At 41.7% G+C, this 22,763-nt stretch overlaps 1 protein-coding gene across 1 annotated transcript in view; it reads left to right on the top strand.

The window, feature by feature from the left end:
* Positions 1-22,763, top strand: part of CUBN (cubilin) — a 283,377-nt gene that overhangs the window by 135,106 nt on the left and 125,508 nt on the right. The window contains exons 30-32 of the mRNA XM_051820614.3: positions 3,501-3,675; positions 5,812-5,981; positions 21,229-21,388. Of these exons, the coding sequence (XP_051676574.3) occupies positions 3,501-3,675; positions 5,812-5,981; positions 21,229-21,388 (505 nt within the window). The remainder of the gene's footprint in view (positions 1-3,500; positions 3,676-5,811; positions 5,982-21,228; positions 21,389-22,763) is intronic.

Genomic DNA, 22,763 nt, shown 5'->3' with positions numbered 1-22,763 from the left:
GTGCAAGGGACTGAAATGGGTGATGCACACTTTATAGGAGACTTTAATACTTAAAATGATTTAATTGCACAGCAAGTTCTCAGCCTGAAGAGAAATGGCATTCTAAAATCATTCACTCAGTGAATCACTAAGAATTGCATTTAATACCTTCCATCTCTCCAAAAGAGGATAATACTAAAACAAATGAAACCAGAGACAGAACTGGGAAGTGCTTGGGTCAGCCCCACACTCCAGGCTTCAAGGAAGGACTGCTGCCAAGTCATGACCCCATCTTAGGGTAGGAACTGTGTTTTTAGGAGGAGAGAGCAAGGTACCTCCTAAAATTCACACTCCCAGGATGAAGTAGGCCTGACATTCACACGTGGAATGTGCAAATGGGTCTCTCTGGCCAGCAAAGACACTGCTCCGTTGCGTAAACCTCTTAGTGCTTACAAAGGGCTGGCAGCAAAGTGCAATGTTCCAAATCCTTCATTTTCATATTCCAAAGTACATGTGATTGCTGCCCACTTGGCAAAATGTAAATGGGTTCATTGTGCATTGGGTTTTGTTCCACCCATTACGTGAGAAAGCACAGGCCGGGGTTGTTCCCTGTATGCTGCCTTGAGGCCTGAGGGACAAAATCAGGGGCTCCAGGCCACAAACAGCATCAAGGAGGGTCCTGTGCCTGCACAGCAATGGTTGCGCAAAGAGGTCGCAATCTTCTTGGGGCTTAGTTTTCTCGGGACATGCTGACATTGCAGTGGCCTCCCATGTTCCACCGAGAGTGAAGTTTGGTAGGTGTTCTGAAGTCCTTAGATATTTTGGGAAACTTTTTTACTTAATACACAAATAAGCAACCTCCCGAGCTCTTGTTCAAAGACCTTATTTCGCATCTCTGCAGACACTCAGCTCAGATGGAAAGAGCTGGTTTAGGTTAATAATGAGAAAATGATTTTTGCCATCCCTTCTTCCCTGGTCACTGATAACATGTTGGCAAAAGGTTTCAAAATGTGTTCCCTGTTTGTGGTATGTGGTCAAAAAGCATAGCTGAATCCCTCAGCCCACACCTGCATCTTTTCTGTTTGGCTGAGGGTAACCATGTAAGACCCTACTGTGTCTCAGTTTTAGGCTTACATGAGTTTCATTAAACTTCACTGGAAGCCATTTTTCCTCTCAAAAATCACTGTCCAGAAAGTGGCCAGTGGCATAAAGCAACAGCCGTTTGGTTACTCATAACCCGGGAATGCTGACTTGATTGTAACAATAAATGGAGCTAACAGAGCAGAAAGAAATGTTCAAAACAGATTAAAACCATAGGCTTTGAAATGGTCTCCATCCTGAGCGTTTGCTAAAAGCACATTTTTTTAATCTCTGATCATCAGACCAATTCCTTTTCTCCTAAATGTTTAGTCATACGTTGTAGCCGATGAGCCACACCCTGAAATTCTTTCCATCTTTTCCCTCTTTTGAACATGTGTTAACCAGCGGTTTTATTTGTAGAAGCTAAAAGTGCTGTTGTATTATTTTGGTCATGGAAACACTGGGGCTGATTTGGCTTCAATCTCTGAGAAAGGGCAGGAGAGGGAGCCTGGACCGGCATCCAGCAGAGGAGGAAATGTCTTCCTTGGTGCAATAAACTAGAACAATGGCTCAGAGTGGGCAATTAGCGCACTCTGGTCTCTGCTGTGGTTGTTTGTGAATGCAGGCCAGTAAGAGGCCAGCAAAGAATGGCCAAAGTGGCAGTTTTTATTCTTGTGGAGGCTCCTGGGCCCAGCCAACTCAAACCCATTATGTTTGTGATCTCAAGGGGATGCATGAGCAGGGAAAACAATATTTTGCCGACGTGCGAGTTTTCTTTGTTAGAACTTAACGCGCAGTGCTCAATGTTCTCTCCAAATATGTGCAGTCGATTGGGGCTTGGCTGATTAGGAGCACATGCTGTGGGTCTCTTGCTCTGGGCCAGGGGGTAGGGAGAGCTTGGAAAATTGTGAAGGACACTCTAAACAAGAAGCAATTCTGTGTCTTCCATTTGGATCTGTGTACATGTAGAGGGTCACATGGGGTTCCTCCTAAAACCCTGCTTTTGATGAGATTTAGGGGGCCACACAAACACCAGCTCCTCTTAATGAATATAAGCCTAGAGCAGTCAGCCTGCTTCATTCCTTTGCAATTGCAGGCCTCATATGCAGCCCTCTGGGGGAACAGCAGCTTCATTCATTTGGACTTTTCCTGCATGGCTTAGGGAATGAATCAGACAAAGCAGTCATTACAGATTCACATCACATCCAGCCCCACTCTGCTTCCCCCAACACACACACACACACACACACAAGTAGGCTTCTTGTTCTCACTCTCACTCCCCAGGGTACACTCCAGTGATTTCCTTATCACCCAGCCCTGGGCCTGAGGGTGGGCAAGGGTCAGGGTACCAGATGGCAGAGGTGAGAGGGCACAGTGTACCCACCTCCCTGTGAGCTGCCATCCTGTGTGGGCTCATATATGGCACAGTGGAGGTGGGAGCAGTTGGAAGGTCTCAGTACAATACACCTGAGTATTGTTGGCATCAGTGGTCTTTCTTCTATACATTCAAGTTTGAGAAGACCTGAAAGGGAGGGTCGTCAGTATCTTCTGTCTCCGACTCTCCTTCCTCTCAATACACAGCACACACACACACACATTGGATAAGCAGGGCCTGGGGGTGATTCAGAAAGTGGTTTGTGAGGTGTCCTGGAGGTGACACCAAAGGGAACCCTTGCCCTGGGAAGATGTCACTGGGGTGTTAGATCCCAGTCAGTTGGGTAGTTGGGTAAATTGGGGCTAAGCCTGGAGGTCTAAAGGCAGTGTGATGGATCTACAGATCCCTTGGTCAGGCTCCTGGGAATGGGCGTGCTGACTGTAGGCACAGGGAGACTCTAGCTTCCCCTTCTTGCGCTTCCCCTAGAATACACTTATCAAGCTTTTATTTATCCTCCCTGTGAAGAAGCAAAGATATTGTATTTAATGCTTAATCTTATACAGTATTCAATTTGCAGGTTAGGTAGAAATTCCTAAATATATAACTGGGAAATCAAGAGCCTTCAGTGACCTCAACTTTTATAAACAAAATTCTTTAATGTTAAGACTGTTCATATGGGTAAATAAGAATTAGAAAATCAGACACAATAGTGTATTCTCTGCAATGTCGCTGCTAGAGAAAGACTAAATTCCATGAAACCATGAAAAACAGGAAGCCAGGAGATAGGAGAAATTCTGGAATAATCTATGCAATCTACTTCTGCAATTCTGGTTGGTGAAACAAGCAGGTATTTAGTGGGTGATCCAACGGGTGTGTTCCTAAGGCAAAGGGAGTGCCTTTGAAAATTCAGCTCAAGTTTATGGTTCATCTTGACCCAGAAGGTGGGGATTTCAATCTCTAATCATAATACAGCCCAAGAGCTGGTGGAAAAAAGGAACCAGGGGAAGGCTGAAGTGGCTTAAATATGTCTCTTATTATAAGTCCTGTTTTCTACGCCCTATTTTAGATCTATGGAGGCCCTGATTTCCACTCTCCCAGAATAACACAGTTGTGTGCCCGGAGATCTTCTGTGCTCCCCATGCAAGTCTCCAGCCCAGGGAATGAGTTAGCAATCCGATTTAAGACTGACAGCTCCATAAATGGCAGAGGCTTCAATATCTCCTGGCAAGCAGTTGCTGGAGGTGAGTGAAAGAAAGCATGCATCATAAAGTGGTTTAAGCTGCACCACTGGTAACTTTCATGTAATAATTGGAGAAAAGTGTGCAAGCTATACCCTCATAACTTTGTGACTTCCCAAATTGCTAATACTGCTTTGGTATATATTCTTCCCTGGAAAAATGTGTTTAACTTCCTAAGTGTCACTACATTTGTGAAAATAAGGAAACAGGTGTACAAGTACACAAGTCCATGGTGAGATCAGATGGAGGTCATTGACTAGACATAACTGATTCTCCAAAGGACTGGTGCCATTCATCAGCCACAAGTAGCTATTGGTGAATGACAGATTACCTCTTGCCATAGAATAGACCTTTGTATTTTTGGCAGATCCAAAATTATTAATGTTAATTTTTTTTTTAATTCCAGGCAATTACTGTATGTTTTACTGTGACCTGCTGCCAAAGATCTTAGAAACTGAAACTAGAGTAACTGTTATTGATTTTTAAAATAATAAACTGTGGTACAAAATATCTTTCAGGAATTAGCTTATAAAACTACTTATAGGGTCCAGCACTGTGACATAGCAGATAAAGCCACCGCCTGCAGTGCTGGCATCCCATATGGGTGATGGTTCGAGTCCCAGCTGCTCCACTTCCAATCCAGCTCTCTGTTATGGCCTGAGAAAGCAGTGGAAGATGGCCCAAGTCCTTAGGCCCCTGCACCTGCACGGGAGACATGGAAGTGGAGAAGCTCCTGGCTGCTGGCTTTGGTTTGGCCCAGCTCCAGCCATTGCAGCCATTTAGAGAGTGAACCAGTGGATGGAAGACCTCTCTCTCTCTCTCTGCTTCTCTGTAACTCTGCCTGTCAAATAAATAAATAAATCTTTAAAAAATATTTATAATGGCTACATATTTAGAATGCTTACTATGTGCCTGGAAATTTTCTGTTTTACAAGGGTTATTTTCTTTAATCCTGGCAATCACACTATGAGGGAAGTCTATTTATCCTCATCTTACTAATAAGCCTAGAAAAGTTCGTGACTAGACCAAAGTCTCATAGCCAGAAAATGCCAAAACAGAGATGTGAGCCCTATTTGTTTAATTGTAGGGATATACAGTAATTACATGTGATTTCTCTCTAAGGTAATTAAGTATGAACTTAAATACACACACACACACACACACACCCCACAGTGTTTAGATTACCTCCAAACAATTCTCAATCCTTGCAATATAGGGTTAATTTTTGTATTATTGGCTTTTATAACCATAAATTTGAGAAATGATGAGCCTTAGAGGTAGACAATATACTGAAAGGTATTAGATAACATCATAGGAATTTATAAACAAGTAACTGTTACACCTCTAGAAATTGAATTTTTAAAGACAGATAGTATGTTATTTATAAAAGCATTCACTACAAGATTATCAAGTATTTTGAACAAGATAAATTATTTTTACAGTATGCTATACTTTTATAGGATAGGGAGGAGGCATCCATGACTTTGTGAAAACATGATTTCATTTGCACTTTTTTATTGTTATTTTAGAAATTGTATTTTGAAAGGCAGAGAGATGAGATAGTAGGAGACACACACAGAGAGAGAGAGAGAGAGAGCAAGAGAGAGAGAGAGAGAAAGAAAGAGAGAGAGAGAATTTCCCATCTACTGGTCTACTCTCCAGATGTCTGCAGTGATGGGGTGGTGCAAGGCCAAAGCCAGGAGCCAGGATATCAATCCAGGCCTCCCAAGTGAGGCACACAATTACTGGACTCATCATCTGCTGCCTCCCAGAGTTCCCACTGAAATCTGGAATGGGGCTTGGAACCAACATTGGAACTCAGGCACTTGGATATGGGATGTAGGAATCCCAAGTAGTGTCTTAACTTCTGCACCAAATGCCCACCCCTTCACTATTATTTTAAGTAACTTTTGGCGTTAGTATTTTCAATGGTTGAAGTATTTTCTTAGTATCCTCTCCTTCTTATTTTTTCTGGGATAACTAAATTAACATGAATATCAAGTTCTTCAGAGTTGTTAGCACAGACTAACTGAAACTAATAGTCAAGCAAAGTCGCATATTGATCTACACTACCAGCTAATGGTATGGTTTATTCATCAATGATTCCTCTCATTGTTGAATTGGATTTTCCACTTGCAGGTTGTGGTGGAATTTTCCAGGCTCCAAATGGGGAGATTCATTCTCCAAATTACCCTAATCCTTATATGAATAACATTGCCTGTTTTTGGACCATCCGGGTTGAAAAAAATCACCGTATTCTCTTGAACTTCACTGACTTCGATCTTGAAGCTCAGGACTCTTGTGTTATGGTGAGTGACACAGATTTCACAAATTGTCTGTTATCAAACATGGATGAAAACCTGCCAAATGAGAACATTTAGTGAATGTATTAATTAGGAGCTTTTGATTTAACAAGTGAACTACACCAGCAGCCTAAGTCAGCCTGTTGCCATGGCTATGACAGCTAAGTCTGCGGCGGGGTGGACCTGGAGCTCATTCTGGACTTTGCCATTTCCTAGCTCTGTTGCCCAGCAGAAAGTTAATCTTTCCACTTCAGTTCTCTTAACTGAAATGAGGACAATGAGAAGACTTGCATCAGATTGGGGGGAGGAGGGCTGGGAAGGTCTAGATGATGTAGATGACCTACTTGCTGTCACACAGAAACCACCATTTCTGCTGGCTGGAGTCACGCTGCTGCTCCTCCTGCTGCTGAGTGTTTTCAGATGTGTGTTCCATGAGACCTGAAAGAAGACAGTATGGAATTCTAGGTGGAGGAATAGGTTTGGAAGTTAGGGTAAGGACTTCCCATCTTTGATTCAAGGCCTCAAAGAGCTCTTCCCAGGACTTGAGTCACTGTTATTTTAATCATGAGAAAACAGCAGGAGTGGATCATTCAGGCTTGGAAGCCAGGGGAGCTTTCACACTGGAAGTGACATTTAGATGGCAGTGTCTCACTAGTGGAAATGTGGCATGTGGGCCAGGTGTGGAGGAGGGCTTCAGGGGAAGGATGGGAAAATGGCGCTCAGAGAGTTTGGAATAGGAAGAGACCGCTGTGCCCAGTGCCAGGGAGCATGTGAAGGCAAGGAACATAGAAGACATCTAAGTTGGATAAGTATTTTTTGTGCCCTGGTGAAGAATATGAACATGTCTGTAGGTGGTGAGTGAATGTTTCAGTGAAACAGAACCATAGTTTACAAAGACAACGGGCATTAGTGTAAGGAATAGGTTGACAAAGAAAGAGATAGTGTGAAGGCTCTTTGGGAAGCTGTTGGAAAAGCTTGGATCAGAGTGATAGAGGCTTCATTTTAGGCACTGGCCCTGGGAGTGGAGAGAAGGCAACATATTAAAAAACTGTTAGGGTGGTCTAGCCACCAGTTCTTAAAGGTGGAGAGTATGGTAGGTGATAGAGATAGGGTTGGCAATACTATTTGCTTGAAGAATGATTGAATGATAACGCAAGTAATGGAGTAAAGAGTTTGATTTGAAAACTGAGTTTAAAGGTCTACAATAGGTACCCTATGGAGTTTGACATGAATTCTGTGTATCTGGCTGTCAAAGTCATAGGAATAGATATAGTCATTAAAGGAGTCCGTTCTAAAGAGAAAAGGGCCAGGTAAACACTTGGGCCTCAGTTAAGGGGCAAATGAAGGATCAAAGGAAAAGGAAACTGAGGTAAGATAGTATAAAACAAGAGTGGTGCCAGGCCTAAGTAGTGAGTGGTCACAGACAGCAAACCCGGCGGAGCTCAGCTAGGACAAGGATGAAAACAAAGCCACTGGGTCCAGTCTACAATAACCTTGTAAGGAGCATAACTGGTGTGGGTCATAGTCAAAGCCTGGATTACAATGGAGTAGGAGGTACTAGGAGGAGCTTCTAAGCTTTTCTCCAGAATTATGGGGTCGATGCTTATAGGGAGACAATGGACAATAACCTGTGGATAAGGCAAAACCAATGAAAAGTGTTTTTTGGTGTTTTTTTTTTTTTATAATAGAGAAGCTTAAGGTATGTCTAGAGAGCAAGGGACTGGTGGAAAAAACAGCTGAATGCAAAATATGGATGGAATAATTAATGGAATTATACTGTCAGGTCCAAGACCCAGAGAATAGCCAGCCTTGTCTTATATTCATTTTGGAGCGAGAAATTGTAATACATGGCCTAGTCCAAGTTTTTTTTCTGATTTATAAATGTGTTTTTATTGAAAATTGCATAAGCTGTACACAAGCAAAGTAATTTTTGCTTGTGCAACTTATAAATCATCTTTACAAGAAGAAAAAGAACTCTGCAGGTAAGTTGGGGTAGAGATCTGCTATGCGTGGTTGCCAAGTGGAATCAAATATAGGAACAGGAGGTCCACAGAGCTGCGGGACTGGGCAGGGCCATGTCCTGCCAGGCTGGAAGCTCCGCTCCGACTTAGGGTTAGTTGTCCAGAAATTCATGAAGGCAGGCATTGAAGCACCACCCCCATCATCATAGCTAGATGGAACCTGGATGTGAAACATATCCTGGAGTCCAATGTCTTACATAATATCTCTGTAATTAAGTTCATACAAAGCTAACCGTTCATTTTGGAGGAATTAAAGTTATTTTCTTGATTCTGTTGCTTAAGCAGAGTCATTAGCAAAGTAAAAAATTCAGCTGCCAATCACTCTTTCAAATCGTGTTTGTGATCAGGGGATTTCTAATAGAGCTTAAGTGTACTATTCCTTTTGAAATTTTGTGTTATTTATTTATTTTCACTTTATTTGAAAAGCAGAGATAGACAAGACAGAGGGAGAGACAGACAGAAAACTTCCATCTGTTGGTTTACTCCTCAACTGCCCACAGCAGCCAGGGTTGAGTCAGGCTGAAGCCAGGAGCCAGGAACTCCATCTGGGTCTCCCACCCAGATGGCAGGAACCCAAGTACTTGAGCTGTCATCAGCTGCCTCTAAGGTTATGCATTAGCAGGAAGCTGGATCAGAAGTGGAATAGCTGGTGTTCCAATCAGGTAATCCGGTATGAGATGCAGGCATCAAATTAACTGCTGTGCCAAACACCCCCACCACCAAAGTGTATTAATCCATACCAGAGTGAATTATGCTACAATGGGAATAGCCATCCTGTTTTCAAAATCTCTGTAATAATTTGTATTGTTCAAATTGGAAATATTGATTTAACAGTCATCACTATCAGCCATAAACACACAGATACACAGAACATTAACTTTGGAAGAAGAGATCAGTTTGGAAACTAGGGATCATGTACTGTTATGTTCTTTTTGTTTTTTAAAGAATTATTTTATTTACTTGAAAGGTAGAGTTTAGAGGGAGAGAGAAAGAGAGAGCTTCCATCCACTGATTCATTCCTCAAATAAACACATTGGCCAGAGCTGGGATAGACCAAAGTCAGGAGACAGGAGCTTCTTCGGGGTCTCCCACATGGATGTAGGGCCCCAAGCATTTGAGCCATCTTCTGCTGCTTTCCCAGGTGCATTAGCAGGGAGCTGGGTCAGAAGCAGAAAATCTAGGGCTCGAACTGGCAACTATATGGGATGCTGGTGTTGGGCAGCAGCTTTACCAGCTACTCCACAATGCTGGCCCCCATGCTTTCATTATTAACAAAGGAAATTGAGATCAAGGAGTGTCATGGTCAAGGTCAGGTAGAAATTAATAGTGATAACAGAATCGGTACTAAAATGAAAGCTTTGTACTTCCTAAAGTAACAATAAATTGTTTGGTGAAATAAAAATACAGCTACAGGCAGGAACTGGAATGACAGAATAAAGGAAAACTAGAAAAATAGAAGAGAGAAATAAAATTGGAGTTAATTTGGAACCATCTTGACATCTATTTCCAATGAACTCAGACTTCATTTGTCAAGATAAGGAAAGTGTTGGGAATTCAGATTCGAAGTAGAACGTGCTCTCACTCTGAGGTCAGGAGATCTGTGTTCCATTCATTTACTTGGTCTGTGGTGCCAGCTATGTGCCAGACACTACTAGGTGTGGTCCCACCAATCCTGTCAAGGCCTGAGTTTGTTCATTATAAAGTTACTGGGGAACCCCAGCAGAGAGAGGAGAACTAAGGAAGACAATGCGGTTAGGAATTGTGGGCACAAAAAGGAGAAAACAGTGGCAGATGAAAAGGTGAGGCCGTGTCAGTGGTGGGTTGGTCCTGAAAGTCAAAGTGAGACTCACACAGCTTCTCACTCTCTGGGGCACCAACACACCAGGACTGGGCAGGACTGCTGGTCCCAGGTGGTGGCAAGATAAGCCCACAGGTAGCTCGAAGCCGTTACTCCTGGTGTTGTGGAACTAAAAAGAAAATTCAGCAAGTAGAAGAAATAAATGAAAATTCAAAAATAGAACAGGAGTACACAGCCTCCATCCCCTTTCATATAGCCCATAGTCAAAGGCACTAATGTGGATGATGTGTGAATGACTCTAGATGCATGGCTAAATAAATGAAGACAGGGATTTTTGTCATCTATCCCTGCAGTAGTCAGTACTTGTGGGGGAAAGTATGGACTCCTCCAGGAGAGTGTGGTCCTGAGTTCACCGCCCAGCACTATTATTGCCAGGTAATCTCAGTATTTTGAGCCACACGAGGACTTTGATAACATCTCAGCAGTGCATTCTCTAGAATGCCATGCTGCTATAATGGAAAAAGAGAGAAACAGAATTTTTTGACATCTATTGAAATAGTAAGGGCATCACGGGGAGCTAATGAGAAAGCTCAACTTGTAGTCAGGTTTCAACCCATTTGGTGAGGTGTTTGCACATCCTGCTCCATTACTTTTGAGCGTTTGCAGTAGTTAACCTCAGGCTCCCCAGGATGGCTCACGATGAGTATTTCTTGCTAAGGCAACAGGTGGGATCCACTGGCTGGAGGTGGCACTGTCTGGTGAGCACAAAAATGGCTTCATTCTGTGGCCTTTCATGAAAACTGAGTATTAATGTGACCTTGTCTGACAGTTTAATTGCTTGATTAGAGTCTCACTTCTGAGCCTTAAATTCCTGTAGCTCTGCCAGCTCTCATTGATCACTTAGAAATGCTGGTGATGGCTCATGTGAGAATCAGCGCAGCAGTACCAGGTGACCCCCAGAAACTCCTCACCTCTGGTTTAGCATCTCTCCGCTCAGCTCAGTAGCATGTCTGTCTCGTGAGAATCAGCAAGGAACAGACAAGAAAAGCAGACTAGACCCTGCGTCGCATTTGGGGAAACAGGTGCTAGGACCAACAGTTTAATTCCAAATGGAAGCAAACCAAAGCAAAATGAAACCAAGGACATGATTAGTAACTAAGATTTGCTTTCTTACACTTTTTGTGCCCATCCAGGAGAAAGAAAGCCAAGTATCTGAGTTGAACTGAAACACATCCCTCACCCCCACCCCAAAGCTGCAGTGACTGTTTCTGTTTCCATTATTTGGCAATAAGGCCAGGGTGGGACAGGGCAGACACAGCTAGCAGGATCCGCATTGTTTTATTTTTTTAAAGACACCTCCCATAATGTGTTTCCTTTTAAAACACTGATCATTTCCAAAGAAGAGCAACCAGATACCGGAATAAAAGAACTCGGTGCTTCAAAGAGACAAGAGAAACAAGTCTTCTTTAAATATTGATTGTTCTACAAATAAATATGTGACAGAAATAGTCCACTTCCCCTCTGTCTCTTACTTCCCCTTTCTCCCCACCACAAAAATTTTGGTTTTCATTTGATACTTGAAGATGATCTCTTTAAAAGGTTTATTTTATGACTTGATTCTCATATAGCATAGCCATTTCACATTCCAGCACCAAAGTAATCACCACAAGCTGTACCAATATTTTGCATCCCCAAAGCAAAAACATAATTGAAGCCACAGCTCTCTGCCTGTGGACATAGGTTTTGTTTTGGTTGACATTTCAGCTCAGAATCCCCTCAAATGCTTGTTTGTCTGTGGAAATAAAATGAGCATCTTGGATTTCTTTTCATATCAAAATTTCCAGGAATCTTGAATCACTGCTTACAGACACTTCAAATTATTAGAGTTTATAGTCTGCAAAATGTGCAGACTGACTGGGATATTATCAAATAGGGGGACGGGAGTAAGAAAGTCCTGACGGGAGATGTATGGCTGTGAATGTAACTTGGGGGCTGATTTCAGAGCAGGGTGCTGGAGAATGTCCCCAGCTGAGGAAACAGGTGTCCCTCCCACCCCTGGAAAAGCTGCTATAATGAGTAATATTTTCATTTCCTTCCTCACTTCCATTTATGACTTTAACAGCTTGGATAATTTCCTGTGGGATTCCCCTCCCTATCAGTTAGCATTTCCTGTATTTTGGAGCAGTTTGTGTCCTGAAATAGGAATTCCATTAGCAACCACACTACCATATACTGCACGTGAAGATACTTCATACACTTTCCAACCTCAGAACTGACTTCACATCTTGAAGGGAATTATCTCTTCTGTACCCTAAATAGCTTATCTTCAGTCATGTATTTTTATTTACTCTAAGAAGGCTTAAGGCATTCCAAAGCAGAGGACATCTGCTGTCAGATGGACTTAAAAATGAAGTGAAGGGTAAGGACCAGGTTGAAAGCCAGATTAGGCCAGGGTCAAGGTGAGAAATAAGGCCAGCCTAGACCAGAGAATTGCTTTTAGACTTAAAAAGGGCAAGGAGAGGATTTGTATCTGAGTCCAGGAATGAAATCATATTTAGGACTCAGGGATATAAATTTTGGGCTTCGTTATTGGTCCTAAACACTGTGCTCTCTGTTATACAATCTGCAGCATCAGCCATGCTGGGAATCCCATGCATGTTCAGTGGAATGGAATGCATGACAGATGCCAATAGCTCTGAAACCCACAGGAGCCCAACAGAAGACTCTCTAAAATGCTACTAACAATGCCTTATTGCTGTTCTAGAGAAGTGATGGAGACTTCTCTTCTACTCCCAGAGCTACCAGGATTGTCCTTCTGGGAAACCATGGCCATCTCCCCTCGCTTCACAGACTCATGGTCTCTCAGTAGTCTAAAGGCAGGACTAGACCTTTATTTTACCTCTGCACTTTCATTAATGATAATGGACCAGATGTCAGACACATAAGATTTCTCTACCAGCCGTGCACAATTAAGTGTGTAAGTAAAGCAAGTGATTTATATTTTCTGAGCTTCAGTTTTTGCAGTAGTAAAATGGAGTTGAAATAACTGAATTTTTAAAAATGTATTTAAAGCACTTATCAATGTCTGGTATAGACAAGTATTAACTGCTACTTCTAGTGTTCCCACTACTATCACTACTTCTACTATGTCATAGATGCTGTTATCTTTTTTAAACATTATAAATCTTAGGTACATGGAATGAGATCTATAATACTCTGTTCACTACTCACCATCAAGAACAGCCCCATTTATTTTATTTTAATAGTCCTTTTATGAGTAGCCATTTAGCCTAGCAATGAAGCTGCCAGATAAGATGCCATGTTCCATTTCAGGGAGCCTAGTTTCGACCCATGGCTTCAGTTCCTCACTCCAGCTTTCTGCTAATGCAGGCCCTGGAAGCAGCAGGTGATGGCTTAAGGAACTGGCTTCTTGCCTCTCACATGGGAGACCTGGATCTAGTTTCCAGCTTCTGGCTTCACCCTGCTTGGCCTCAGCCTTCCCAAGCATCTAGGGAATGGACCAGTGAATGGGAGCTCTCTCTGACTCATTGTCTGCATATCTCTCTGCCTCTCAGATAAATTAAAAACATTTTAAGTACTTCTAAAAATTTTAAAATGTGTATCATAAGTTTTTCCATACATTCAATATGTCATCTCAAGGAATTGTGTCACTTTGTGCCTATATTATTCTGACTTTCCAGAACACTCATATATAGGTTAAGAAGAAAAAGTTACAACATAGAAAATGAAAATAACAGCATATTCGTATATACTCATCATTTCTTTGCATGGAAATCTCAACTCTGAAACTGAGGTGAAGCATTTTCATACTTTGGGGATTATAAAATACACTATACATTTTGCTTTTGCATTAAAAATCACTTCTTCTTACTCTGGTTTTAATAAATTTTAATGCATACATTAAGTTGGTTTATTTTCTTCCTGAGCAAGATGAAACAAGAAACCAGGAGATATGCTAGAAATAATTTCCCACCTCTTACTCTCCAACAATCTGAAGAAATATACTCCCATTTCAGAAATGAAAATGCAAGCATCACTCAGTATGCTAAAACTCATCCTCCCCACCCCCACTCCCAGTCATGCGCTTTGAGCTGTAAGTGCTGACTGAGATTTCTGTCTGGTGATCATGAGCCCTTTAATCATGCCAGGGTTTTCATCACAGCATTGAGGCTGCAGGCTGAAGAGCTGTGCCCCCACCCCTGCATCAACTGTGTGCTCTTAATTTTCAACAAAGCATCAGTCAGTACTCTTCTTTATTTGCTGCAATGTTAAAATGTTTTGAGATAATCCATTTTTGTGTTAAACTTTACAGTTCAGAAGAAGCACAGGGTACTGGTTATTCTTTGGAGACTGAGTTAAAGGGGGACACCAGTTTAAGGCAGAGAAATTTCAGTCTGCTGTAGTGATGTAGGAAAAATGAATGAGGTCCTAAAAGACAGCCATATGGAAACTGAGGGTGAGGTGGAGGGGGATCAGCCATGAGAGTCGTCAGAGACAGAATTGACAGAACACACAGAGGTGTTGGATTTGGGGGTCAGGGAGAGATCTAAAATGATGTGGCAACTGGGTGTGTGCCTCTGGCATTTGCTGAGGCCAGACATACAGGCAGGGGAGTAATGTGGGATACAGGGGATGGAATCAGCTTGAGACACTGATTTTCAAGGATTGTGGGAAGTAGAGGGACGGTGTCTGGTATGCAGCTGGCAGTGGGAGGGAGGGCTGGGTCAGAGTTACAGCTATTAGTCAGCTAACAAATGCTGTGCAAATCTTAAAACAGAAGCCATATCCATGAAACTTGATACATGCTGCCAGGCAGCAAGAGGCTAGATTAACCGGCGATAATGTGCATCTGGCTTAAATCCTGTATGGTGCTCTTTGATGAATGGTGGCCTTTCATATCTGTATGTGATCACTTACATGTCTGAAGGGCTAATGCACTTAAAATGTTTAATATGTACATTTTATTGAAATTTGTAAAGAAAAGGACAAACATGATATTAATGCCATCCTTAGTATTGTAATAGATACAAACTATTAAAATTTTATTTCCTGTACATACACATACAAATACATACACATAAACATGCAGAATTAAGACAATACAATATATAATTTCCTATCCTGCCTTCTCCACCTAATATTTGAATATTTTTATTTAAAAAAATTTCTTTTGCTAGATAGTCAATTATATGAACATACTATAATTCAGTTAACTTCTAATTCTAAGTAATTGAATATTGTACTCAATTAACCATTTACAATTCTTTTAGGTTTTTTTCCTTACTGTAACAACCCTATGATGAATATCTTTATGTGTGAATATTGATCTACATTTCCTGCCATTTTCTTTATGTAGGCTCTAGCATCTTTACTGAGAAGTCTATTCTAAAATATCTTAAGTATGTAGAAAAATATCATCTATATAACTGCATAGAAAGTACATAACATACAAAATATCTCCCTGTCCAGACTACCATACCTTAATATTTTGCTGTATTTGCTACAAGTTCCTTTATTTTTTTCCCCTAAAAAGAAATTAATTATCAAGGCCACAACTTGAGCCAGCATTGTTGTGCTGGTTCCGGTCCCAGCTGCTGCACTTTGATCTTGAGCCCTAAAATGCCTGAGAAGGCAGCAGAAATGGCTCATGTCCTTGGGCCCTTGCCACCCGGGTGCAAAATCTGGATGGCAATCTAGGCTCCTGGCTTCAGCCTGGCCCAGGACAAGCAGATGGAAGATATCTTTTTCTCTCACTCACTTGCTCTCTCTCTCTCTCTCTCTCTTTCTCTCTCACTCTGTCTCTCCTTTTCTTTTCTCTGTAACTCTGTCTTTCAAATACATAAAATAAATCTTTTTTAAAAAAAGAAATACACAGCTAAATCCCATGTGTATTCATCATGCCATTCCCTAGTCCCCTCCCAGCGAAAGTCATTAAAGAGAATTTTGGTTTGTGAGTTCCATGACTGTATAGTTTTTTGTCATCATAATGTGTTCATATATGAGGTACTGTATTGTATGTTTTATGTAAATGACATCACACAGTATATATCCTTTGCTCTTTCTAACTCAACATTCTGTTACTTTACATTTTTCTGCATTGTAACGCATTCAGGTTGGATGTGTTCTTTTTGCCACTGTTCTGTAACTCATTCTCCTGTAATGATCGTTGCTTCCAATATTTTGTAATCACAATATTTTTGTGCTGAGTATTCTTTCTATTTTTTTTTTTTTTTTGACAGGCAGAGTGGACAGTGAGAGAGAGAGACAGAGAGAAAGGTCTTCCTTTGCCGTTGGTTCACCCTCCAATGGCCGCCACAGCCGGCGCGCTGCCTCTGGCGCACCGCGCTGATCCGAAGCCAGGAGCCAGGTGCTTTTCCTGGTCTCCCATGGGGTGCAGGGCCCAAGCACTTGGGCCATCCTCCACTGCACTCCCTGGCCACAGCAGAGAACTGGCCTGGAAGAGGGGCAACCGGGACAGAATCCGGCGCCCCGACCGGGACTAGAACCCGGTGTGCCGGCACTGCAAGGCGGAGGATTAGCCTAGTGAGCGCGGCGCTGGCCCGCTGAGTATTCTTATACATCCTTTTGTTTGTAACCATTCAAGCTTTTAACTTTACTATATATTGCCAAATTCCATTAAAAATGTATGTAGGGGAACTAATGAAAGGAGAAAACTTACTCTCATATTCATACTTAAAATTTCCACAGAACTTTCAAGACGTTACCTTATTTTCTGTTTGTAATAACCTTATGAAGCAGCAAGGAAAATTGTGTACTCTCATTATTTTTTCAGTGGCAAAACTGAAAATGTGACTTTCTAAATGCTTTGGCAAAAACACAGAAGTGTGGCATGGGCATTTGACACAGTGGTTGGGATGCCACTTGGGTCACCCATATCCCATATCAGAGTGCCTAGGTTCAAGTCCAGGTTCTTCTCCGAATTCCATCTTCCTGCTAACGCATACCCTGAGAGGCAGTAGTTGACAGTTCAGGTAATTGGGTTCCTGCTACCTGCATGCAAGGCCCACGTTGAGTTCCTGGTTCCCAGCTTCAACCTAGCTAGGCTTTGGCTGTTGTGGGTGTTTGAGGAGTGAGCCAGTAGATGAGTGACCGCATTCTGTCTCTCTCTGCCTTTGCAATAAATTTAATTATTCATTAAAAAAAAAAAAGAACTGAGAAATATCCAGGATACATCCAGGACTCAAGCCTTGGTATTCTGATCCCACAGGCAGAATTTCCCAGGTGTGTGGACTCAGATAAGTGTGCTTTCCATAGGCCTCAGTGGGTCAGGAAATGTCAGCTGGGCTGGGCCTGTGAGGGACAGGATAGGCTTTTCCTCAGCCATAGTCTTCTGTGCTTAGAGATCATAAACTGTCTCATACATAAGCCACTTATTCATTTATACATCAGTCAATCATTATCTATTATGTGCTAGGTCTTGTACTTTGAAAAATTCTCTTATGTATGTATGATAAAGTTAAACTTTGGTATTCTGAATGTATGTGCTATTATTTTGAAATTTTATAAATTTTTGAAAGAGTCTCATCAACTTTCCTGTAGGGATGAGATTAATTCTTAACCAGATCAGACTCTTGTTTTCAGAGCTGCTGTAGTTGGAACTCCCAGAGACACTATTTTTTTCTTTGTGGGTTCAATTTCAAAATTTTATTTTATTGTCATTTAGAAGTGAGTTAATGAGGCTGGCGCTATGGTGCAGCAGATTGAGGCCCTGGCCTGTAGCACTGGCATCCATATCGGCGCTGTTTCGAGTCCCGGCTGCTTCACTTCCAACCCATTTCCCTGCTGGTGGCCTGAGAGAATAGCAGAGGATGGCCCTGGTGCTTGGGCCCCTGCTCCCATGTAGAGACCCTGAGGAGGCTCCTGGCTTCTGGCTTCAGATCAGCTCAGCTGCAGCCATCTGGGGAGTGAACCAGTGGATGGAAGACCTCTCTCTCTGTCTCTACCTCTCTCTGTAACTCTACCTTTCAAATAAATAAAATAAATCGTTTTTTAAAAAAGTGACTTAGTTTAGATATACAGAGTTTTGTTTGGTGTAAATATTACTAAAACTGATACCACTTAAGATTGGAAAATCATTTCCCAGGTCTGGAAACTTCTTGGCAGTAGACTTCAGTAAGAATTATATAAACTATATGAGTTTATTACATATGTAGCCAATAATAATACAATTTGTGAGCTCTGCTTTTGTAACTAAATGGAAGTAAAAGGACAAGTACATAATGATACTTTTCATGACTTTACAATTTTAAGTAAACAAGTACAGAGTCAAGTACAGAGGTTCTCTATTTTCTTCCTTGCAGTGCTTTTCTTGTAACTTTGTAAGTTGAAACTTTAGAGATGAAAATATTGACTTAATATTACAGGTGTTAAGAACACTCTCAAATAAGAGAATTGCTATTGCAAATGCTGTTTTAAAAAACAAACATGCTTCCTTGGGAGTATAAGGTTTCAAAACTTCCTAAAATGACAGGTAAATGAAACTTGATAACTATCACAAACATTTTAAAGAGAAGAGAGTGACATTGTATGGTATGGAATCTAGAGAGAAAAGACTGCTATTCACTGGCTGTGTGATCATTACTAGCTTATAACAGATAAGATTATAGTTTACTAGCACTTCATTTTAATCATTAAAAATACATGGTTTTAAGGACTCGGTTTCGATGATTCTGACACTGTCTATAACGCAGTCATCACGTTTGAGGTATCTTTGGTATATGATTTCAACTCAAGCCATTTAGGAGCCTTCTTTCAGTCCCTTGCTCATGATGTCATGCCCCCAGCCAGGGTCCTGAAGCTGGAGGACTTAAGGGGACGGGAGCACTGGGAGGCCTGTAGACCTCTCAGGAGATGAGTGAAATGGCTCAGTCATGTGACTTTCTAAAAATTTCTAACCTTAACTTTCTAATTTACCTCTTTTGCCCTTCTTTCCCTTTAGAGGAATGCATTCAGAGTGAAAACAAGGACTTAGAAAAGAAGGGAACAAAATATATTTACTGAACCCTTGAATTTGGGCAGCAATAAATGACCCTGAAAGTCTTGCCTCTTTGAGACTGTAGACTTATAAAAATCCTTTCAATTTCTTTTTGGTGGGGGTAGGGATGTCTATAAACTTCATAGGACCCAAGGTTTCATTGGAGTTTAAGAAATTAAAAAATGTTATTCTAACAAATAAATATATCTTGAGAGAACCAAGTAGTCTTATGTGTGATCAAGAGGCAATGGATGTATTCTCCAAACTCTGTAATCTCTGATGTTCTAGAAAGATGTTCTTTATCCTTTGATAGTAAATCCCAGGTTGTAGAATATAACATTACTAGGAAGTTAGTGTGTTGAGCTTAGACAGAAATAAAAACCAACTACAAAGGTAATAAATGCTTGATTTAATTCAAGGCTGGTTATATTTGAGAATAGGGTGAAGGGTAAATGCAGTAAGAGGTTTTTCCTTCTGGTGGTTTATTTGTTGTTTTGGCTACTGTTTTAGCTATTGGTCCAATCATATTAGATTGGACACTTTATTTTGCATTGGTCAATAAGATGCCATTTACCATTTATTAAATTTTGCTAAATAAAACTCAATTTTAAAGTTTCATTTATTCGAGATATGGATTGAAAATGTGAATGTTAAATAAAAACAGAAAAAGGAACCACATTTTAAATTCATTTTTCTAAAAGCCTTTTCCCCTCTTTGAGAATTAAAAATCATATCAATATTTGATTCATGAGCTTATATAAATCAAACTGAGAGTAGCCTCCAGTCACACTTAGATGCTAAAGACAGCACTGAGTCTAGTCATCACTAGAGCTTTAAAGTTGCATATGAGTACCTTCCTTGCATTAAGTCCTGAACTTCCGGTTTTCCCCATGATTTGCTTATAACATATGTGTGTGGGTGTGTGTATGTAAAATGATAATTTAATTGAATGAAACAGCCATAGGTTTTTTTTTTTTTTTTGCTAAGATTCAGTTTTTATTTTATTTGAAAGACAAGTTACAGAGAGAAGTAGAGACATAGAAAGGGCTCTTCCACCACTCGTTCATTCCTCAAATGGCCACAATGGCAGGAGCTGAGCCAATCTGAAGTCAGGAGCCAGGAGTTTTTTATGGGTCTCCCACGTGGGTGTAGGAGACCAAGGACTTGGGCCATCTACTACTACTTTCCCAGGTACATTAGCAGGGAGCTGAATTGGAAGTGCAGCAGCCAAAACTTGAACCGGAGCCCATATGCTGGTGCTGCAGGCCAGGGCTTTAACCCACTGAGCCACAGTGCCTGCCCTGAAATAGCCATATTTTAACTTCATGCTTTCATTCCCACTCTAGTGGTTGGCAAGTTGACGCATGCATCCTGCTCAATTCATAGCTTGCACCGAACAAAATGAAAGAGTTTTAATCCTAAACTGTAGAATCTAATTGTCTGATTCAATATGACCTGTTTCCTTGCTCCCTCTTAAGAATTGTGTGACCTGCCCATTGTCGCTCGCTCCTCAGGCTCGCAGAGTAGCGGCAACGGATTTGCTGCCGCCCCCCCCCCTTCCGTGGAGGGGTGGCACACCGCTGGCCAGCTCTCTCAGGGGTTCCTCAGATGTTCCTCCTGCATGTTGTCTCTCTGCTCCTTTATAGTCCTCTTCCACCAATCCCAACTCTGCTGACGTTCTCTCCCCACACGCTGAGCACGGTGCTCTCCTCCAATCAGGGGCAGGATCAGCTCCTGCAGCTTGTTAGTGGAATTGGTGAGGCAGCTGTGTGGAAGTTGTTTACTCCCTCTCAGCGCCATATGGTGGGAGATCAGATGCATAGAGTTAGTCTTAGCAGTTCCAATAGTTTAGTCTAGTCTCAGTAATTTCAGTATTTGTCCTCAGTATTTATTTGTCCACAGTCTTAGTACTTATTTGTCTCCCGGGCGACGGGCCCTGTCATGTTATGGGAGATGGGCCCTGCTCCCCACAGCCCATATTATGCGTTTTCTGTGCATCTGTTGTCATGTTCAGACAAGTGGTGAGAGGACTGGAAAATAAAATTGGACCATGCATATGAAGGGCTCAGTCCAGCTCCTGGCACATAGTAGGCAACTCTGTGAGTGGCAGCCGTTCTAATAATCCAAGGAAAAAGAGCTCATTCCTCCCAGATTTACACATAGGAGTATTCAAAAATTCACACTAGACACAGAGCTCCAGGCAGGAGAGTAGCTTCAGTTTCACAGACCAGTACAGAGATTTCCAGTACATGTAATATACATTCTACTCTTTTCACACACAGGGAAGGTTAGCTAAGTCCCAGCACAGCACTGAGCAGAGACAGTGTCTAATTCAGTTAAAAATATATTATGGTGTAAGGGCCTTCTAGATGCAAATCTGAAGTTCTGAACCAATTTTCCTGTCTTGTTTCTTCATAGGCATATGATGTCGCAAACTCCGTAACCACCCGCCTTGCCAATGCATGTGGAAGACAGCCGCTGACTAATCCCATCATCTCTACAGGAAACAACCTTTTTGTGAGGTTTCAGTCTCACCTTTCTAGACAGAGTAGAGGCTTCCGAGCTCAGTTCAGGCAAGGCAAGTACCCTGTGGGTCTCCCCAAGCACTGGAGAAATATTCTTGGTGCTAACCATGAGACTGATTCTCAGAAACTCATCATAACTTTTTGCTTCACACACACAATAATTAAATAGAACAAGGGAACTGTCATAATCATTACCAGCTATCGAAACTTTCAACTTTATCCTTGTAAAAATGTTTTATCGTTTATCTAGTATCTATCCAATGCATTGCCCTAGAGGGAAACACACCACTCTGAATTTCAAGACTTGCTTACGATAGTCAGAGGGTAACCTCAAGAAGCTCTGGTCCCCTCCCCCTTACTGAATCCTGCCATTGTCCCTGACACTGGGGAGTCAGTGTTGTCTTTCAGTGTTTTTGGTCTTAAGTCACCACTTCTCAATTTCTCCTCCAAGACTTTTCCACCTGGTTCTTCTCGGAGATTAACCCTTTATCCTGTGATCAGAGATGGAAAGAACACACAGCTGGAGGAGTCATTGACTTGAGAATGGTTATAATTTTTGTTCAAATAATTCTCTTTAAGTAAATTTGATCTGTTTAGTCATTACCTCTCTTTAAGTGACTTGCTTGTATTCTGTAGTAAAAAGCTCTGGATGGGGACACCTTCTTCTAAAGATGCACTGTAGACTTTGGAGCAAGATAGGTTGTATATCAACAGTCACTATTAGTGATTTCAAAGAATAAAGTTTCCTAATGTATTTCTGACATTTACTCATTCCCTTAACTTTTGCTTCACAGCGAAAAGCCACCACAAACTCTTATCTGGACTGTGATAACAGCTTCCTGAAACTCACTCCACTTTCCCCATCTTCCTCCAAGGTCATATTACAAACCACCTCACTCTGAGCAGGCCGTTGAGGGCTCCAATGTTTCTCCACACAGCCAACCCAAACCCCTTCAGATGTTATCAAAGGGTCCCAGAACCTGCCTTGATCTCTTTCCATTGTCACCTCCAACACCCTCCAGTCCTGCATGGTCCAGGCATGTCTGTCTATAGACATTGCCCTCACCATCCTCTGCGTCTTCGCTGAGACTGCCAACACCCTGGGCCACACTTCCTCAATCTCCAGGGCCTCATTCAGCTACTGCCTCCTACAGGACAGCCCTTCTCACACCTCTAGGGACTTGCTGTCTTCTAGACTGTCATAGATTTCACATCTTTGATTATATGCAGACATCCTTTGAAATCTCGTTCAATTTTGTATTTATTCTCCTGAAAAAAAATGGTTCATTGATCAGCAGATTATCCCTATACCTAACATTTATTAGTGATCACAGTCTGTGAATCATTTCCAGAGTTTTGTTTGAATGATTCAGGCAATTCTTAGTTTTTTATTTGTTGTTCTATGCCATTCCTTACTTCTTGTAATTG

Source organism: Oryctolagus cuniculus, chromosome 13 (assembly GCF_051225735.1).
Source record: "Oryctolagus cuniculus isolate XC-2025 breed Fujian yellow rabbit chromosome 13, ASM5122573v1, whole genome shotgun sequence".
NCBI lineage: Eukaryota > Metazoa > Chordata > Mammalia > Lagomorpha > Leporidae > Oryctolagus > Oryctolagus cuniculus.
The sequence above is the reverse complement of the archived record's forward strand: the minus strand, read 5'-3'. Positions and strand labels throughout refer to the sequence as shown.